This window comes from Crotalus tigris, unplaced genomic scaffold (genome assembly GCF_016545835.1).
Source record: "Crotalus tigris isolate CLP2741 ecotype Arizona unplaced genomic scaffold, ASM1654583v1 scf7180000023687.2574627, whole genome shotgun sequence".
Lineage (NCBI taxonomy): Eukaryota > Metazoa > Chordata > Lepidosauria > Squamata > Viperidae > Crotalus > Crotalus tigris.
This window is the reverse complement of record NW_024100118.1, coordinates 934,041-954,152: the sequence shown is the minus strand read 5'-3', so window position 1 is coordinate 954,152 and position 20,112 is coordinate 934,041. Positions and strand designations below refer to the sequence as shown.

The 20,112-nt window shown below is 36.7% G+C and overlaps 1 protein-coding gene across 1 annotated transcript in view; it reads right to left on the bottom strand.

Annotated features, from left to right (window-relative positions):
• The window catches only part of MRPS27 (mitochondrial ribosomal protein S27), a 42,150-nt gene extending 22,039 nt beyond the window's left edge, over positions 1-20,111 (bottom strand). The window contains exons 1-4 of the mRNA XM_039320740.1: positions 19,887-20,111; positions 16,059-16,136; positions 11,856-11,926; positions 9,959-10,017 (exon numbers count right to left, since the gene is read on the bottom strand). Coding sequence (XP_039176674.1) covers positions 9,959-10,017; positions 11,856-11,926; positions 16,059-16,136; positions 19,887-19,956 — 278 coding nt within the window. The 5' untranslated portion in view covers positions 19,957-20,111. The remainder of the gene's footprint in view (positions 1-9,958; positions 10,018-11,855; positions 11,927-16,058; positions 16,137-19,886) is intronic.
• Between the last annotated feature and the right edge of the window lies 1 nt (position 20,112).

Below are 20,112 nucleotides of genomic sequence, written 5' to 3'. Positions count from 1 at the left end.
AGAAAAGCTTTCTTCAATCCATAAACATTCATTAGACTTAATTTCCCACAATTCTTAGCAATAGGTTTACTGAGTTTTGAAAATTAGATTACACAATTGGAGGATGTCCAGGTTAGAGAATCTGAAAGAATGATCAAAAAGGGAAAAAATGATGATCCTTTCCTATTATTTAATTAGGAAAAAGATCTCGATATTCTACCAGTTGCATGATCCAAAGAAAACAATTATCCCTATCCACTAATGAGTTAAGAGGTGGAATCTTAACATAAAGTGAAAGCTAATAAACTTATCACTGATTATTTCAGCAATTTTAAATTTAAGCAATAAGTAAATGTGGGAAACCTGAAATTAAGTACTAAAACAACTTGTTTTTTTAATGTTTGGTTATTAATTCTTAAACTGAAATACTTTATAAAATAAGGGGACAATACAGCAATTTACAAGACCTAAAAGTGTTATTTTTAGAAATAAATTCAGTTAATGATCAGGGAAATACTTCTTTTCAATATTACACCAAAATTATGTTTCCTTTATATGGATCTTAAAAGTTTTGTTCAGTGCCACCATGTGGTAATTTTTTATACTGGTATGCTCAAATACAATTTTTTATGAGGCATCAATTTCAACATTGCATACAGGAATGCATGTGTACTACTTCTGATTTTAATATTTTGTTTGCATTCTCAAATGCTGCATGAATTAACTGAAATGAAAGACGATGGAGAGACTATTTTTTTGAAATCTAATAAAATATTACAGATTGAGAACATACATGTGCTGTGTTCTGGTCTGGTCCAATCCCGAAGTATATGAGTGAGATGTATTCAAAGTGAAATACAAATCAGTAGAACCACTCCAGTTTATGCTCATTGTGAGTCTTTGTATACTCATGCATACGTGAAGCATTTGGAGAAGTGATTTTTCAAAGCAGCTAGTGCAAACAAAATGCTCCTGTATGAAGCACTGAAAGCCATATGTGGCTTTTGGGAAGACTTTTCCAGCCTTCCCATGCACAATTGTTTTACTAGTATTCTCGACAGCAGTGTGTCTATGCGCACACACAGTCTAGGCAATGGTTGAGGCAGCTGTGTTGAACCTTCCATGGATCCAGATCCTTACAGCTGTCTCCATGCTGTGAGGAGGGGCACTTTGTTCTTGCCCACAGGCTTGGCTTTCTGTAGTTTTCCATAGTCCTAGTATATATTCATTTACTTTCATAAAAAGCATTTTTGTTTGCTTCAGAGTCCAAAATGATTTGAGAAGAAACAAGAAAGCATATATATATTCCAAACAACTAAAAATAAGCTGGTCTCTTGGAACAATTCAGATTTGCCTCCCCTTCCAAATGCAATTCAAAGCAGCACATTAAAGGCTGAGCTTCAAAAATGCTAAAATTCTTTCTTCCATGCATATTTTTAGGTACAAAGCCTAATGATCAAATAGAATCTAGGCAGGCTTAGCTTAGAGGATTTGGAAGGATGTCACAGAGAAATCTCCTTTGTCTGCCAGGGCAAGCTCTAAGCGGTGGGAGAAAGCCTGGAGGCACTTACTGATCATGCATCTCCATCAAAGAAAATGGCCTCACAAAGCTGGTTGCTCCTTGAAGGTTCCTTTTTAATCATGCATAACCAAAGGAAGCTTTCCTTTTGTCACTTAGCCTATGTCAACCCTGCGTCCCATTTGTATGGCATGCCTGTACGTGCCTGTACTTCTTTTCAAACCTTTGTCTCTGCAACCCATGAGCTCTTATAATAAAGGACTCCCTACACTTGTTAACCTGGGTGACTCTAAACCCTACAAAACATGAAAAGGAAACATATTCTGGATTTATTTAAAAATAATCCAGTTATACTTGGGGAACTAGGCCCCATATACATATCTTTTTTTTTAAAGGCATGTTAAATGGGATGCTTCAAACAAAGAGAAAGAGAAAGTATTGTTTCGCTCCAGGAATGAAGGGAATGAAATCAGAGGCAGGAAAGAGGAAACAAGGAATCTCAAAACATTTCTGTTCTTTTTTTTTTTTTAAAGGGCAAATAAAAAGCAACTTTTTTTCCTTCTCCTGCCTCATCATGATAGTCACTGACATTTTTTAATCACTATATCATAAAAGTTCAATAATAATTTGCCCTTTGGAAAAAAGATGTTGAAACTGGTTAATTTTAAAAAGAAACCACAAGGAGTATTATCTCCAGCCTGTATACAAACAGCACTATTTTCATTATATTTATTTCGATTCCATTTTTTTTAAAAAAAATTATCAAAACATAAAATACAAAGAAAAATGAAAATAGTGGAAAATTTCTTGAAGATGAAATGCTTTACAAAGGTAAAGTGAGAAATATTTAGGTTAAAACAAATCTATTGATAGTAAAAAAAAAAGTCAATAAAGATTTCCACTATTGATGCCATTTAATTGAAAATGAGTGGATTTGGGGAAAAATGTAATACCCTAATATTAGAATGTGCACTATAATAGATCAAGGAAAGCACTAGAGAACAGTGGGGTGAACTGTTGCTATAGCAACCTGGTAAGAGATACTCCCAGCATGACCACAATACAGTAACTTTGAAGTAACATTCCAGCTAAATCATTTTCTTAATATTATATTAAGCTTTTTCCTCCTCCTCTTTTCAACTCAATAGAAATTTGGAAAGATTTTATGTAAAATGAGATTATTGGGCACATTGTTTGTCCACCATCAGGATAACTCTCAGAAAACTGAACAGAATGGGTCCAAATTTGGTACTATGTGGTGGATGAAAACAACAAAAGTGAGGTTGAAAATGAGCTGGATCTCTCTTGGGCAGGTGGAGACAAACATTACAGGGGAAAAAAATCCCCAACACATCCCTGATGGGAGAACTAACTGGGTAGGGTCTTAGAACACTGCCAGCTGCTCCCTTCTTAACCCCCTCCCAGCTTACTCCTGGTCCTATGGCCCAGAGCAGAGCATGTGCACCAACCCCATGCTTCCTAGGGCACAAATACACAAACATACAGATGCAACACAAGTGGAAGCGAGAAATATACACAGACACAGACAAAATATGGAATTATAAATGCCTCCTAGGGCCATTATTAGTAAAGGGGTTGGGAAAATTCCATAAGCCACAGTATGCAAGTTGTTGCTGTCTTATTGCTAACCCAATTATTCAGAATATTTAAATTCCTACTTTATAATATATAGTGTATGATATTGTAACATTAAAAACACAATATCAACAATTACATAAGCCATGACAGAAATTTGTATTTCTGATGAAGCTAAAAAAATGTTTTATTTAATATCTAGAAGCCTTAAAAACAATCAAGATGGGTTATGGCAGGGGTCCCCAACCTCTGGCCCACTACCAGGCCATAGCTTATTCGGAATTGGGCTGTGTGAGTTGCTGGTCGGAGTGCGTAGCTCAACTTCTCTGAGCGGCAGGCCGGCAGGCGCTTGCACACATGCACACCAGCCTGCTGCTCACACCGGCCCGCCATTTGCACAAGGGCTGCATGCATGCTCATGTCAGCATGCCACTCACAGGTGAATGGTCGCACAGCCCGGTTCCTCTCTCCCTCCCCCACAAAGGTTGGGGAACACTGGGTTATGGTTTACCAGCCAGTTTATTGAGCCATGCTTTTCTTAACCAGTTCTTCGCTATAATAAACATTTTGTGCTGCTACCCTTAATATGAATGAGCACTTCTGCTCATAACCCAACTACCAGTAAACAAGTGCAATGCTTACACCAACCTACAGAATCAAAGACTCATATTGCAAACATGTTATGAGGCATCAGTCAGCATATGTCACAAATGTTTAAAGGCCTTTGAAAATTGGACAACAGTTTATGTAAAAATGCAAGAAGAGCAAGTGAATGAGAAATCTCGAAATGTGTTCTTAATATTTACCGTACTTTCCGGCGTATAAGACGACTTTCGAAAGCGTTGAAATCGGCGCCGAAGTCAGGGGTCGTCTTATACGCCGAGTCGTCTTATACGCCGGAAATAACGGTAGTTTCCAGGGTATAAGATGACTTTCTAGGCATGCGACTCGGCGCCGAAGTCGGGGGTTGTCTTATACACTGGGTCGCCTTATACGCCGGAAAATACGGTATATAAAGTATACATGCATATGGCATGATTTCCATCAATTCTAAATCACAATGGCTTTTTAAAAAAATCTAAATAAATTCACATTTTCTTAACCCACTTTGATATTTAATTCCACACCCTTCAAAAGATACTGAGTTCAAAAGCTCTATTTTCACATGTGTAACAAATACATTTGCATCACTTACTTCTTTGTACTTTACAATTTAAGATTAGAACACATGGCAACGCTTATGAAATGTTTCAATATGCTGGGATGTTGATTCATTCCATTCTTTTTATTATTTACAGTTGAATTTGGCTGGCATCAGCCATTGTTTTGGGGAAAAAATTGCATACCATCTAGAAAACTTTTTCATAAATAAAAACAACTCTTTGGCACTGAAACAAAATAGGAGAAATTGCCATTGCCATTAATCCAAAATACAGCCAAGGTTTAAACCATGTTAGTGCAATTTTTCCCATCTTCCCTCCTTCATTAATGTGAGGCAAGGCAACTGCTGCTGTACTTATCACTTCTAACCATTTGATCCTCTAATTCTTCACTATGACAACCATATTCTCTAATGTATGCCTACCCCCAGCATAGCACCAAATGTAAAATGTCAGAAATATAATGGAGGGGATGAAATGTCAAGAAAACTAAATGACAGCCTTGTATTAAAAACACATATTGTTGACAATTCATGGCATACTCTTTTACATTTCAAATACAGATTAAGGACACATGGACCCAGGCTTGTGATGTTTCATTTCCCAGAGGGGGGGGGGGGTACACGGGAGGAAGAAAGAACAGCTCTCTCTTGGAAACACAGCATGAATATGTTATCTAAATCAGCCTCTGATTAATGATGCACCCAAGATGGCTACCATCAAGCTGTGCTGCAACTCAGTACTATAGTCACATTAACCACATTTCATGAATATGTAATTAATTTTAAAAGCCTTACTGTACTGAGCCATGTTTTTCTGCTTTAGATTGTACCCAAGAGGTGTAGTGACTCTTAAGTATAAATTGTTGTACAATTAGCTCCATCTGCCTTCTTTGGTTATTAAAGCCACTGACATATTTTTTCCTGTAGCTTAAGATGAAACACCACAGAGTGGTCCACTTTCACAATACAAAGAAAGAAAGCAGTCAGCCTATAAGAACAGAATAGTGAATGAAAAAGAGAATAGAAGAATACCTTTCTGAACACAAGGAGGAAGAAAATAGCTGCATTATTTGGATTATACTACAGGAAGAAGTTGTCTGGATGGACAAAAACATACGAGTTTTAGAACAGAATAGATTAGAAAGGAGCTGGATTGAATGAAGTTAATCACTGGATCTGAGTCACGGGCCTTGACAGAAACAATTTTGTGAACAAGCATTTTGTTTTCCTTCACTGAGGTCCAAATAAATATTTTGAAATTAAAAGCGCCAAGATTAATTTGGGTTCAGGAAGGGAATATCCAAAACCTTCAAATCAATTTGTTAAGATAATAGTTGGGGGCTCTTAAGGGTAAGGATAGGGATTGTTTTTTAGAACCCACCTGTTCCTATTCCCACTCTTAAGCCTCCCCCATCCAAAAATAAATAAATAAATCCATGAGCACCATGCTTTCAGGTAATATGACAGAGTGACCAGATGGCTTTGCTTGGCCCTGTCCCGGAATGCAGTCCTCAGTCTTCCAAATGCTACTCAGTCCTGCAGAATGCTCAGCAGAATCTGACTATGAGGTAGTCTCCATTACTATTCCCATTTTTCAGGTTTTGGGGAGAGGAGGGGAATAAAAAAAAGAATCATAGGAGTTTAGGATTCAAAGAAACATCCATATTTCGGCTGACAACTTTTTGTTGAAGAACAGCAGGCCACAGTTAAATTCCATCATCGCCTAAATCAAAAATCAAAATCACAATCCTCATACAGTATATCAGCCTCCAACACCATTCCCATTTATGGGCACTGCAATACAAAGAGCTTTTTTTTAACCGTCTTTCCTACACTTCATAATCATTTTTACTGAACAGTCATAGACGTAGAAGTGAAAAATTGAGTTACGTAAATGTACCGCATTATATAAATTACTTACTCTTCTAAGCAGGCACAGTACCAAAACATTGCATGTAATGGATAATAAGGTATCCTTTGGGGGTTTCCTTGTAAACTTTTCCATATAAGACCATGTCTTGCCACAGCTATTTCATTTACCTGGTGCTTCTCAATATTGGCAACTTTAAGTTGTGTGGACTATCCCAGCCAGCATTCATTAATCTGATATGATTTTGTGCCCATCAGAACCATCCTATATCTCCTGTCAATTCACTTGCAGTAATGCAGGAGGGTAACTACAAAATCCTAAATTACAGGCCTCACAAAGGGGAAAATAATAATAAAAGATTGACCTTTCAAAAAAAGGATATGCACAGATCACTTGTATATTATTTTGGTGTCTGCATATATTAAAATCACAGTCATCTCCCAATACATGTTGCAGGCAGATTGCCAGAACTGTTTACCATACCATGGTGGCTGCCATCTGTAATTTTCAGCTACTGCTGACCTTTCTATAATTTCTAAACTCCATTCACCAGCTGTTACTACATAAGCAAGCTAGCTAATAACGAAGCAATAATTAAAAGTTTCTGATGCTGAGAAGATATGCAAATGGCAGTGGTCTCTGAGGACTTTAGTGCTGAATAGCTGATTACCCAGTCACTGTTGCACATCATAATCTTTTCCTAGTGTTGAAATCTTTTTTTTATAGTAAATAAGTTTGCAAAGAGCCATGATATTTGAGAATGGAAAAATCAGGAATTCCCAAAAAAAGAGTATGGAAACATATCACAGGAGTTTTTTTGTTCTTTTTTTTTAATGAATTATGTTTTTAAAAAATGAACAAGCAAGCAAAAGAAGAAAAGAAGAAAAGCAAAAAAAAAAAGGGGGGGGGTGATACAGAAATATAGTATCTATGATAAAGAGAAAGACTGGTCTCCTCAGGAGTAAGCCACAGTTCCTAACTGTAAGTGCCTGCACAGTGCTTGCTAAACATGAAGAAAAGGCAAATGTAAGGGCTGGAAAGAAAAGGAAGGGAGATGACAGATACCAAAGGATGGCAAAGAGAAGCCTATGGAGGAAGTGTCTGCTGGAATTATCCTTATCAGGCCTGAATAAACAGACTCTCCCACCCTTTTATACTCCTGTGATTTAGCTCATTTTCCAGGCACACAATAGAGTTGATTCCTCATGTTGGACAACTTCAAGAAAAGGAAGGAGCCAGAGACATCCCAAGTAAGGAATCGCCTATATGCTCACAGCCCACTGTGAAACTGTGACTGCAGCAAGAGGATAACAAACTGGAAATTGCAGCTGTCAGACCCATTTATTTCCTATTTACTTAGCTTTGTGTGAAACCAACAGAAAGGTTTCAAATGGTGATTATGTGATGCTGCAATAATCATAATCGTGAGCTAGGCACCCAAATGCCTAGACTGTGATCACTTGACTATGGGGACACTGCAATGGCCAAAACTTTGGGGACAGGTAGTAAGTTCCTTTTTCAGCACCACAATAACTTTGAACAACAGCTGAAGAAGGGACATAAACTGATGACTACCTGTATTTATATTCAAAACTGCTGGAAAAAATAACCATACTGAATGCGTTCTGGACATTTAGTGGCAATGTCATAAAACTGAACAATTCTTGAAGATAATTTCACTTATAATGAAACAAGTATCAACGTTTCCTTTTTGCCAATTCTTAAGCATTACTAAGTCTTTTATTGCTGTAAAGTATATAGAGTGGGCTACTGGGATTCTTCATGCTTCATATTGAACATTACATATAATTCCCTTTATTAGAAGAACTGCAGACTTACATACGGAATAGACGTCAATAAACATCAAGGCTGACACTGAATTAAATTAATAAAGACAGGCTTTCCCAGATTAGCTGGAAACTCTTAATTGTTCATTCTGATTGATAATTATTTCATTGGCTGATTTTGCTAATTACTGATTGATTGATTTTAATAATGGTTTTAAATTGCCAAATTGATATATGTTCATTTTTATATATGTACATCATATATGATATATATATATATCATTTTTATAAATCTCTTTTCTATTTTTGCTCCCTTATTTCTTTTTTCTTGGTTGCACTTTAAAATCTCTAAAATAAACCAGAGAGAGCAAAAGGGAGAAAGAATGTAGGGATGTTTAATGCTCAGAGTTGTTTGAGATTAGAGCAGTTTATAAGTCCTGAAAAATATCTAAAGAGCATCCATGGATGAGAGTATATTTGAACCTGGGACTCCCAAGATTTAGTCCAATATTTTAAACATATTTAAAATGTCATATTGGCTCTCTTAAAATTTGTCATATTCACACTCAAGTTTGTTGTATCAAACTGAAACATCAGTTTTTCTCCACATTTGACAAATATGACACAAGATACTTAGCAATAAATCAGCCCAAAGATTGGAACAACACTTGAAGGAATGTGACATTCCAAATGGACTGTTACATATAACAGTAATAGTAATTACTGTAATAGTAATAGTAATAATAAAGTAATAGTAATAGTAATAATAAAGTTGGAAGGGACCTTGGAGGTCATCTAGTCCAAGCCCCTGCTCAGGCAGGAAAACCTATACCATTTCAGACAAATGGCTGTCCAGTCTCTTCTTAAAAATTTCCAGTGTTGGAGTATACACAGTTTCTGGAGGCAGGTTGTTCCACTGATTAATTGTTCTAATTGTCAGGAAATTTCTCCTTAGTTCTAGGTTGCTTCTCTCTTTGGTTAGTTTCCATCCATTGGTTCTTGTCCTGCCTTCAGGTGCTTTGGAGAATAGCTTGACTCCCTCTTCTTTGTGGCAGCCCCTGAGATATTGGAGCACTGCTATCATGTCACCCCTCGTCCTTCTCTTCATTAAATCAGACATACCCAATTCCAGCAACCATTCCTTATATGCTTTAGCCTCCAGTCCCCTAATCATCTTTGTTGCTTTTCTCTGTACTCTTTCTAGAGTCTCAACATCTTCTTTACACCGTGGTGACCAAAACTGGATGCAATATTCTAAGTGTGGCCTTATCAAGGCATTGTAAAGTGGTATTAATACTTCATGTGATCTTGATTCTATCCCTCTGTTAATGCAGCCCAGCATTGTGTTGGCTTTTTTGGCAGTTGCAGCACACTGCTGGCTCATATTTAAGTGATTGTCCACTAGGACTCTGAGGTCCCTAGAAGGTCCCTCCTTCTTCCCATGCCATACTTGCTTGCCATCCTTCTCACTTGTCACCTGGGAGTTAATGATGGGACCCCTCCTCCTCCTCCTGGGATAGTTCCATCCTTGTAATCTATTCCCCTGGGCAGGCTTGCTCCTGCTCCTGTTCCTATTCAGTCATGATTGTTTAAATGCCACCTAAGCTCATTGTTGCTTTAGAGCAGAGGACCCCAACCCCCAGTCCATGGCCTGGTATGGGAATCGGGCCGCGCAAAAAGCAAGCAAGCATGCAAAGCTGCATATGCACAAACAGCATATGCACAAAACTCTCTCCTCTCCTGCCCCTGCCACTACTTCACAAAGCTGGAAAAGTTTGGAACCCTTGCTTTAGAGAACACCACTGTCATTCTTTCATTCTGAAATTACCACAATGAGAAGATCAAAATTATAGCAGCAAAATTATACTTGCTAACAGATAATTGATGACTGCATGGTGAGTCCCTAGACATCAATGATATCCAGAATCACGATCAGAAGTTAATTTTCAAGCAATGTGTGATTTAACTAATTGAAGCCAAAAGCTGAGAACAAAGTGTGCAATGAAAATATAAAATTTTGTTATAAAACTAAAAAGGTAGCTTACTTGTATAGATAATATTCAGTTTGATCCACCTGCTCACGTGAAGAAATGTTATCTATAAACTAAGGGAAAAATAGTTTAGATATGATCTTAGGTAAACCATTGACAGCAACTCAGATATGGCTGAACATAGTCAGATATAACTGCAATATAGAAAAAAAATCACTTTAAAGTGGCATAGAGATAAAATTATCACTGTAGCACTTTCACTTGATTTGCAATTGTTACCTTTACCTGAAAGAAGACTAAAAACCAGACTAAAGATTATTTTTATGTTTAATCTTCCTTTTTATAAGGAAATAGTCTTGAAATAAGGAACATGTTCCTTTTAAGTATATATGATGATAATTATTAATATCATTAGCCTTATTATTACCATATATAGTAACATAGTACTAACATGACAGTATTATTAGGAACCAATTCAGGAGCATCCAGAAATTGTTGATTTAGGCTTTAAAGGCAAACACTAAATGGAACAAATTGGTGCACAATAAAATTCTTTTGTACCAGTTTTCTGAACATTTTATTCTATTTCCTCTCACAGGTGGTTTTCTGAAGTTTTTGTCCCCAGCAATCAGTAGTCAATCTGCTACCATTGAAGATACCCAGATTTTATTATGCTGCTTATAAAAATGCCTCCACTTGGGAAAAAAAAGTTTTTACTTTTGCAAGATCCAATCTGAGCCAGTCATTGGGACCAGAGGTTTAGTCTTCCAAGCTATCTTCAGGGAACTTCTCTCTAGCAGAGTAGTGACTCACCCAGATTGGATCTTGCAACGTTATCCTGGGACACGTATGTTGGTTTTCATTCATTTTTACTTTTGCTGGTATCTTCTGGTATGTAGCTTGGCACTTTTGGCTGTAGGAAAAGGCAGAACTGGATGGTGGAACTAGGAGAGTCATCAGCCTAGAGTCATTACGGTCCCCAAAATTAAGTCCATCCCTCATGTATTCTATTGACCCTTATTAGGTGCCAATTTAGTATTAAACTTTTGTTGACTAGATTCTTGTATATAAACTTGAGCAATAAATCTTCTAAATTGCAACTTTATGGTCCTGATTCTTTGTGCCTAGTACTGGCAACATAAAATATGGCACTCAAATAATGTAACTGCAATTGGAATAAAGAATGATTCTATATTCTTTTTTATTTAAAAAATCTGGACTAAGACAGATTTTAAAAGTGTAAGAAATGGGTAGCAAAATCTCAAGAGAGTCACTCAAATAACTTAGTCCCATGCCATGTAGAGCTCGATGGATGGCAATTGGCATCTTGAATTGTACTCGGAAACCAGTGCAGTTCATGTAGCAGAATTGTTATATGGACACATTCTGGTACACCCGCAACTACTAATGCTATTACAATATTAAACATTACACAAATATATTATTAATTACATGTCCCTGTGACCAGGAAAACTTATTTTTCATAAGTTTATCCTCTAGGGCAGGCATGTCAAACTCGCGACATCATGGAATGTCACGCGAAGTATCAGAACTTTTTCCTCAATGCCTGCAATGGGGTGGGCAACCGTGTCCTTGTGACGCGTCCGGCCCATGGGCCGGCAGTTTGACACACCTGCTCTAGGGAAAAAAAATCAGGAAAAAATTAGAAACTGTTTTAATTCATGTGACCCTTATACACTAGCAATGCTTTGCACAATAATTTTACTTATAGGATTTAGGGAATGAGGAAAGCCATGTCTGTAATATATGAGACAAAAAGTCATATCAAGTCAAAGTAGATAACTCCCAAGGTCTTAAATAACTATCCTGGTATATGTAGAAAGCAATTGTATACATATAGCAATTCAACTAAAATACTAGTTTAAAATATCAAGATGTTATTTTATCTGGATTATTTTTGTTTTAATTTAATTTAATGTCATGTTCTTACCCGAGATAATGTTAAAGAGCTGACCGGTAGTTTTTTTTCATAGGTTCTGTCCATCAAATTGGCTAAATTAGCTGCAGGGGAAAAAAGCATCTTTAGTTTTTACTCATTAAAGTTATTGGATGAAAAATCAAGAAATGAAAACAAAATACGGTAATTCCAAAAATGGCCTTCTTTCACACTACATCTTTACAATGCAATAAGGTGTCATCTAGGGCTGAAAATAAACACAGCTGTACAACTCATGGGCCACAAAGCAACATTTGCTGCATCACTTAGCTGTTTGATGGTTAGCCAAGCAGCAGCAGCAGCACTGGAGTTGGTGATGTAGGTGAGGCCTGGAGGCATTTGACAGTGGATTTGTTGGGGCTGGCAGTGCCAACGTTAAGTAGGAGTGAATTTATTGAGTTTTTTTAAAAAAACAAAAAACAAATGCCAGTGGGACCCACCAGGGTGCTTGGTTGTTAAGCAAAGCAGTCACTTAGTAAAGCTATGTCTGTGAGGTGGGTTGAACTGAGAGAGAGTCACTGCCCAAAGTCACCCAGCCAGCTTTCATGGCTAATCTATCTCATGGTCTCCCGCTTGCCAGCACGGCAGCTGTTAATTTCAAACATTTGATTAAAACAAAACTCTTTAAGCACCTATTGTTATATATGACATTACATCTGTATTCTGATACAGTTAAACTTCCAGAAACTGTGTTGTAATATTCAAAGATAACTGAAAACAGGTCAGTTCCCATTGATATAGTAATTAAAGAGATGAAGGATCAGATAATCAACCATGCACAAATATCAAATTTATCCATCAACCCAATTAATATAAAAAACAGTGTTTCATTTTGTATTCTTTTAAAGAAATCTAGCTAAAAAAGAAAAAAAGTTAAAATCAGTGTAGCAGTTCTGGAAAACTGCTTATATTATTTAATAGTTCAACCTCCTCATGATGAATAAAAGTCAGCATGGCATATTCTAGCCCTCTTAAATTATAGAATGTAATATGGAAATCTCATGAATCAACTAAAGAAAACAAGCTCTAAATGGCATCCATTCAATAGTTAACTACTACCTCCTAAAATAATGAGATCTAAAATTGCCTATTGATTAAATTTACCTTAAAGCTGTCATGGAAGATTCCTGCTCTTACAAATTGGTGGCTCAAGGGACTAGTAACAGGAGATAAAGCTTTTCACTTCCCAAAAATTGCTGGTTCAAAGCTAGCTCCAGGCAGTGCCAGTCAATAAAGGCTTACTATATAATTGCTGCTGGCATACTCTTCAAAACAGATCAGTGCTGTTAGCGTATTTTTTAATGGAACCGTATCAGCATAAAACAGTTTGCAAGTAGTTTTTGTAAGGATGTCAATATTCAGTGAAAATGTAGGATAAAGTATGCATAAGTGTAACCGTATTTTAAGTCACTTTAGAGCAGAAAATTACTTTTGCTCCTTAAACAAATATTCATAAAAGTAATTTGAATTCATTAAAATTAATATGCCATACTCTCAATGTATTTTGCTCAATCTTCTAAATATAAACCTTGGAAGATATAGCAGCTTTCCTGCTCTACAAGATTAAGAATATAAGGGCAGTCCTTGGTCTGAATGGCAAGGATTACAAAGTCCAGGATCTTGGACTTAAAAGACAGTGTAGTTTCTTCATTCAGCTGTTTCTCCACAACCTGCTGCATCTGATCTTTGAGCCAGCAAGATCCATTATGTACTAATGACTACTGACAGACTTACCCTTCACTAAACTGTTTTATCCCTTTTTAAAGCTATATTGGAAGTCATCATTATAACCTATATTTATTGTAACTATGTGCCATGATAACCCTTTTCTTTGTTCTGAATTCATAATGAGAATAGCAAGGAAAAAATTAACTGTTTGGTTTCTCAGCATCATCTATGATTGTATAAAGGGCTTCCAAGTATCTTTTTCTAGGCTAAAAATCCAAATACAGATTGTTTTTTTCATAAATCATTTTGGTTCTCCTTTACTATGCTTTTTTTTAGCATAGTATGCTCTTTTTTAATCAATAAAAAGCCCAAACACCATTCTCTTCCTTCTCCTCCTAACAAACCTGCTGTATATTAAAAAAGTGTTTCATGTTAACTACACATTTTAATTTGTAGAAGAGTAATAAAACCTATGTTTAAATTATTATGGCCATGAACAAAAGGTATATGAGGAAAGTTAAAAGCACCTCATGTACCAAGTGTTTTCTTCCCAATACATACATACATACATACATACATACATACATACATACATACATCAAGTTTCAAATGTAAACTCTGCAAACCAATGTACACATTGAAGAAACAGCCCTGCTGCAACCTGCCAAACCCATCTCAATTCAGAATTATGAAGGAGGAAAAATCCAGTAGAACAGCCACACTGGAAGGATATAAGATTATTACAGAATATTGCTTTCAGGAATCTGCTGCTCCTTATTCTCACCTTCCATTTGCAAATGTGACCCTTCGCTTATAATGTTGCCTCTAGGGACACCTCCATTACAGAAATGCAATAAGTATGTAAGTAATATGTTGAGATTGACTGGATTACAAACTGAGCAGTGCTGATCATTTTGAATGTAAGAGAGCAGAATAGCACATTTTTTTTAAAGACAATCAGAAATTTACAACTTTTGTCTCTGGACAACAGCGCACCTCCATAGCTCATCTGAATAGCCTACACTGGGCAAATGCACTATAAAAACCCGGCATTTTGGTAAACTCTTATAGTATTTTTTGAGACAGCTATAATGTATCAAAGTAGACGCTACATTCTTTCTCCTAAACCTGCAGTCTTTCTCCTAGGGATTAAATACCTGCTTTGCCACATGTTTATTATTATTTATTATAATTATTTTATTATTTCATCTTATATAAGAGTCCATCCTTTAGTCTGCCCCAAAGGTTTCTCTGTGCCTAACAGATCTAAACTCCTGGGCAAAATTGAGTCATCCAAACATTGAGCCCTGTGAGTTTTGTTGCCTACCTGGCCTGAAGTAGAACCGGTAGAATTTCTAAGAATAGCACTTTAGGAGTCCTAACAGACTTTAATCTGTTATCTAACAATCTAAATCTAGCTTCCAAGACTACAGACTTTAGCTGTCCTTCTGACTTCCTGTATAGCCCAGCTGGAATTTTAGAATTTAAAGGCTAGATTGTAGACAGCCCCTCTATATTACTGGAAAGCATCCTCATTACTGGACTTTTCTCCTTCATATTAGTTTTTGTTGATAACTTAGTTTTCTAGTTTGATTTTCACACATGATTTTTTTTTCTTGCAGAGAGCTAGTCCCTGCATTATACAGTTAGTCTGACTGGTCGTTGTTGTAAAAATTGTAATTCTCTTGACTGAGAAATACTACCACTCACAAAGGCACAGTGCCATCTTGCGTTCAAGAAAAAGACACTGCACAACTGTGATTTGCAAACTGATATCTAGCAAGCTAATTTATCTACCCTCAATCAATTGAATGTCCTAACTTTACTGCTTTCCCCCTAATATTTCAGCCTATTTTGCTTTCAGTACTATATTTTGGTACATTTATGAACTTTATGAAAGTTCAGCCACAATGAATTTGTTAGCCTCTAATGAAACAGCTACAGTCCTGTACACTACTGAACTGTAAACAGAAGCAGCATCTCTCTCTCTCTCTCCAGAACTGGAGCTTTGAGATGATGGATGATGGAAAACTGCTGCTGCCGAGAAGAGACAATACTGCTTTCTATAAAGGTCCTCTCAGTATTGTGAAAAACAATTAACCTATTCCCAGTATCAGGAAGTTGCATGTTTCCCCAATTTTGAAAGAGACAGCCAAAGATATGGACCACAGATAAAAAGAAATGCAAAAAGCATAACAACATAAAATATTCAACATATATATTATTTAGAAAAGGGCAAGAAGCTGCCATGAATTCTTGTCTCCCATATGTACATCTCTTTGGTTTTCATCACAACTAAAACACTGCTGACCTAAATGAATATTATTAAAATTTGTTGCATACTGTACTGTCATCAATGCTTTCTCAAGTATTTAAACCCCCCCCCATTAAAAAAAGTCAAGCAGGCACTCTTGCTTTGAGAAATCGGCATCTGGAATACTAACAAATTTACAGTAAGTCTAGATCATAGTTCACCATTATGTTAGATCCTGTAAGCCCAAAATTTTAAAAAAGCATTTATTTCCTTACCCAGGCTGTGCTCTTCCTTTTTTCTTTGTTCCCATATTGTACTGTCCACGTATGCTGCTGAAAGAATGCACCTTTTACCTAATAAAAGAGATCAAAGAAAATCTTTAGAAGATTTCCACACTGAAAAATGTATTAGTCATCCTATTTGTATGCATTATATTCATTATGTTAAATGCACTAGGTTGCTATGGTAGCCATTATTATTTTAGGAATCATTTAACTTTTATCATCCTTTGGGATTCAGATTCTATAAAAATTGGAACCCTGATAGAGACTCTGTCAACTCTATTTATAGCTTTAAAATATCTCACAACTTCACCATAAATTATACTTCTATAAAAAAATCCAATAGATCTTATCCAATAAATATTATGATTTACAGTATTAAGGTGGTTCAAGCATGAACACAACACAGGAGAAGGTTGAGAGTGCAGTGCCAATACAAGTTGAGAAAGAAATTCCATAAATACTAAAATACTAAATACAAATACTAAAAAGGCCCTACAAATCTCACAAATTGATCTTCTTGCAGCCAAAATTTGGTTCAGCTAAAGCAGTGGTTGTCAACCTGTGGGTCAGGACCCCATTTGGGGTCGAACGACCATTTCACGGGGGTCGCCAAACAAGGCTGTCCGCCATTTTTTCCCCCTTTTCTTTGGCCACGCCCCTGGCACCCGGTGATGTATAAGTGGTTGGGGGTCACCACAACATGGGGAACTGTATTATGGGGTCGCGGCATTAGAAAGGTTGAGAACCACTGAGCTAAAGCAACCAAATCATTTTGAAAATATAACAGAATTTGATTAGGCATACAAACAATGCAGTTTACACTGGGCTCCTGGCAAAGCACTGCTAGCTTGTGGGGCAGCCTTAAACAAAGGCAGGACCCTAACATGTACCTTGGCCTACTACATTGCAAAGGAAAGACAAAGAAAGGCAGACACGGTAAAAAAAATTACGGCATTCTGGAATTCCTTTCTACTAGGTTGGCATGCTAATCATACTATCTCTGACAGTACGGTCAGTGAATATAAACAGATTTATTGAGCCACAAAAGTATCTGACTGATTTCTCTCTTCGTTGCCACTCAGAGTAAATTCAGCTTGCTGTGAATGGTTACAGGTAGTCCTCGACTTATGACCACAATTGAGCCTGAAATTTTCATTGCTAAGCAAGGTAATTGTTAAGTGAATTGTGCCCCATTTTACATTTTTTTTTTGCCACAGTTAAGTGAATCACTGCAGTTGATAAGTGAATCATGTGGTCATTGAATGAATCTGACTGGGAAGATTACAAATGGTAATTACATGACTCCAGGACAGTGCAATACATGTAAGTTGCCAAGGGCCCGAATTTTGATCACATGACCCTGGGAATGCTGCAACAGTTGTTAAGTGTGAAAAATTGTCAAAAGTTACTTTCCAGTGCCATTGTACGTTTGAATAGTCACTAAACAAATGGTTATAAGTTGAGGACTACCTGTACTTAAGCAGTTCACATGTATTGGGCTGCATCTCATACATTTGGTAGTGAATGTAATTCACATGTATGTGAGGGGGTTACTTTTTACCAACATAACCTTGAACGGAAAAACAGCCAATATACCATCCAACTAGCTATAATAATAAGGTTCGTATAAATTATAGGTCAGACCCCATAAATTTAAAATAAACTCAAATCTCAAGAATGTGGGCGGAAGCATAGAATATTCAATAGGTGATCCAAATCAAGTAAAATTAGTGCATAATATAATAACTTCGTTGGGAAAATATCCATATACCATATTAAGAAATACTAGATTAAGAAATCTTCTATGAAAAATGAGAAACAAAAATGTTCGTCAATGTCCAGGCAATCTTTTCTATACGATGTGAAGAAACTTTGCCCTTCTTCTGTGGAATAATAGAGGCTTTACTTTTAAACAGGGCAGAATTGCATCACTGACATTGTCACACAAAACAGCCCTGTCTAAAATCTGCAGACCAGAAATGGGCACTATCTCCTTTTGATGTACAGGTACACAATTTGTTTAGTGACCGTTCAAAGTTACAACAGCACTGAAAAAAGTGACTTATGACTGTTATTCATACTTATGACTGCTGCACGAGATCAACATTCACATACTTGGAGACTCCTATTTTTGACAGTTGCAGTTCCTAGAATCCTCTGATCAGCTTTTGTGACTTTCTGACAAGCAAAGTCAATGGGGAATTCAGATTCATTTAACAGTTGTGTAGCTAACTTAAGAACTGCAATGATTCACTTAGCAACTGTGGGAATAAAGGAGCAAAACTCACTTAACAAATGTCTCACTTAAAAACAGAAATTTTGGGCTCAATTGTGGTCGTAAGTCAAGAACTATGTGTATACCTAGTTCCTACTGCATCTGACTTTTGTTCAGATATTAACAATACTAATGAAACTAACAGACTGTAAAACAAGTCACCACCTTGCAGTACCATCATTTCCCAGAATGGGCCCATAGATGGCACAAATTGTTAGAAACCAAAAAAATAAATTACTAAAATGATGGATTACAATGACAAAGAGGGAGCAGAATGTACTTTATAGGTTATATGGTTGTGGTGGGTTTTTCCCGCTGAACTGGCCAGATTCTTCACAACAGCCATTTTACAGTTTATATCGCACTCTCAATCTTTCAAATATGGCCACCTGCAGATAAGGGTTTCTACCTGTGGTATAGAGCAGTATTTCTCAACTTTGGTATATTAAGATCTGTGAACTTCAACTCCCAGAATTCCCTGGTGTAGAGAATGTCGAGGGAGATAGATCAATGCTAACTCTTTTATTGTGAGAGCACTAAAAACTATTCAGCCCACTGAGCTGCTTGCAATCAATGTTCTTATCCAAATTGATGAAAATTTCCCCAAATCATATTCCCTCTGTGAAAAAAATAAAATTAGTTTCTGAACATTCTAAAGAATTACATTATGTTTCTTCAGTGTACATGAAATAGGTCAATATATATTATATTGATAGGCTTAAAGGAAGCCAGATTTAAAAATAAAAGTATATGTAATTGACTTGAAAACAATAACCCTATTTTTCAAGTTTCACTACATCCATGACATCAGTGGAGGAACAGCATAAGCTGCTCTTCTGTCCCAAAAGGTTAAGACACCAAAGTCAATCTTAAACCTTGTTTACTTTCTGGCAATCTTGTTTTACATTTTAACATTCAACAATAAAGATTATTAACTGAAACATTTGATTTATATCCTGAAAGAAAATATATTTTTTCATACTTTAAAGCTCTTAAAAAACCACATTTTAGTTTAACTTAATATGTGAATTCAGCATTGTGGTTTCTAAATCATGTCTTAAAGCAATGTTTGGACCAGACCACAACAACATATTCAACAAACTGTGATTAAAACAAATGATAAATTAGCATGACATGGGCCTTTCTTCTTACTGACACTAATCTAACATTTTCGTGTAAGATGACACACATTTGACTTTGATGATACTGAAATAAGAAGGCTAGGCAACAACACGTGAGAAAATCAAAATGCTAAGCTGGCCGTGGTCTTATTCTCATCAATTCCACGTGGATATTAAAGAGAAGAACACATCCTGACATGCAAATCTTTCTTTGCAAAGATTCTTAGCAGGAATAAACATTCCTGATCTAGTCAGTCTAAATAAATGGTCTATAAAAATCGTCACTAGCTATCAAGTCACCGATTCAAAAAAAATCAGTAAAACCCTCAACTGAAAAAAAAAACCCTCCAGAACTAAGAATGTAAGAAACGGACAGATTCTCGGAGGAAGACTCCCATCTTCCTCCCATCTGAAGCGACCCACCTGTCGCCGCCCAATTTTTCATCGTAGTCCCGTTCTGCAATAACCCACGCTGAAACATGAACGCTGCCATTTTGGCGCGTACCGCATCTATGATCCAGGTGGGAGGAGCAGTAAGGGGAGGAAACGCCTTTGCTGCTGCGGTCCAGACCAGCTGCTTAAAGCTCTATGCCAGAGACGCGGAACTACGGCCTTTTTATGTAGACTTCAACTCCCAGAATTCCTGAGC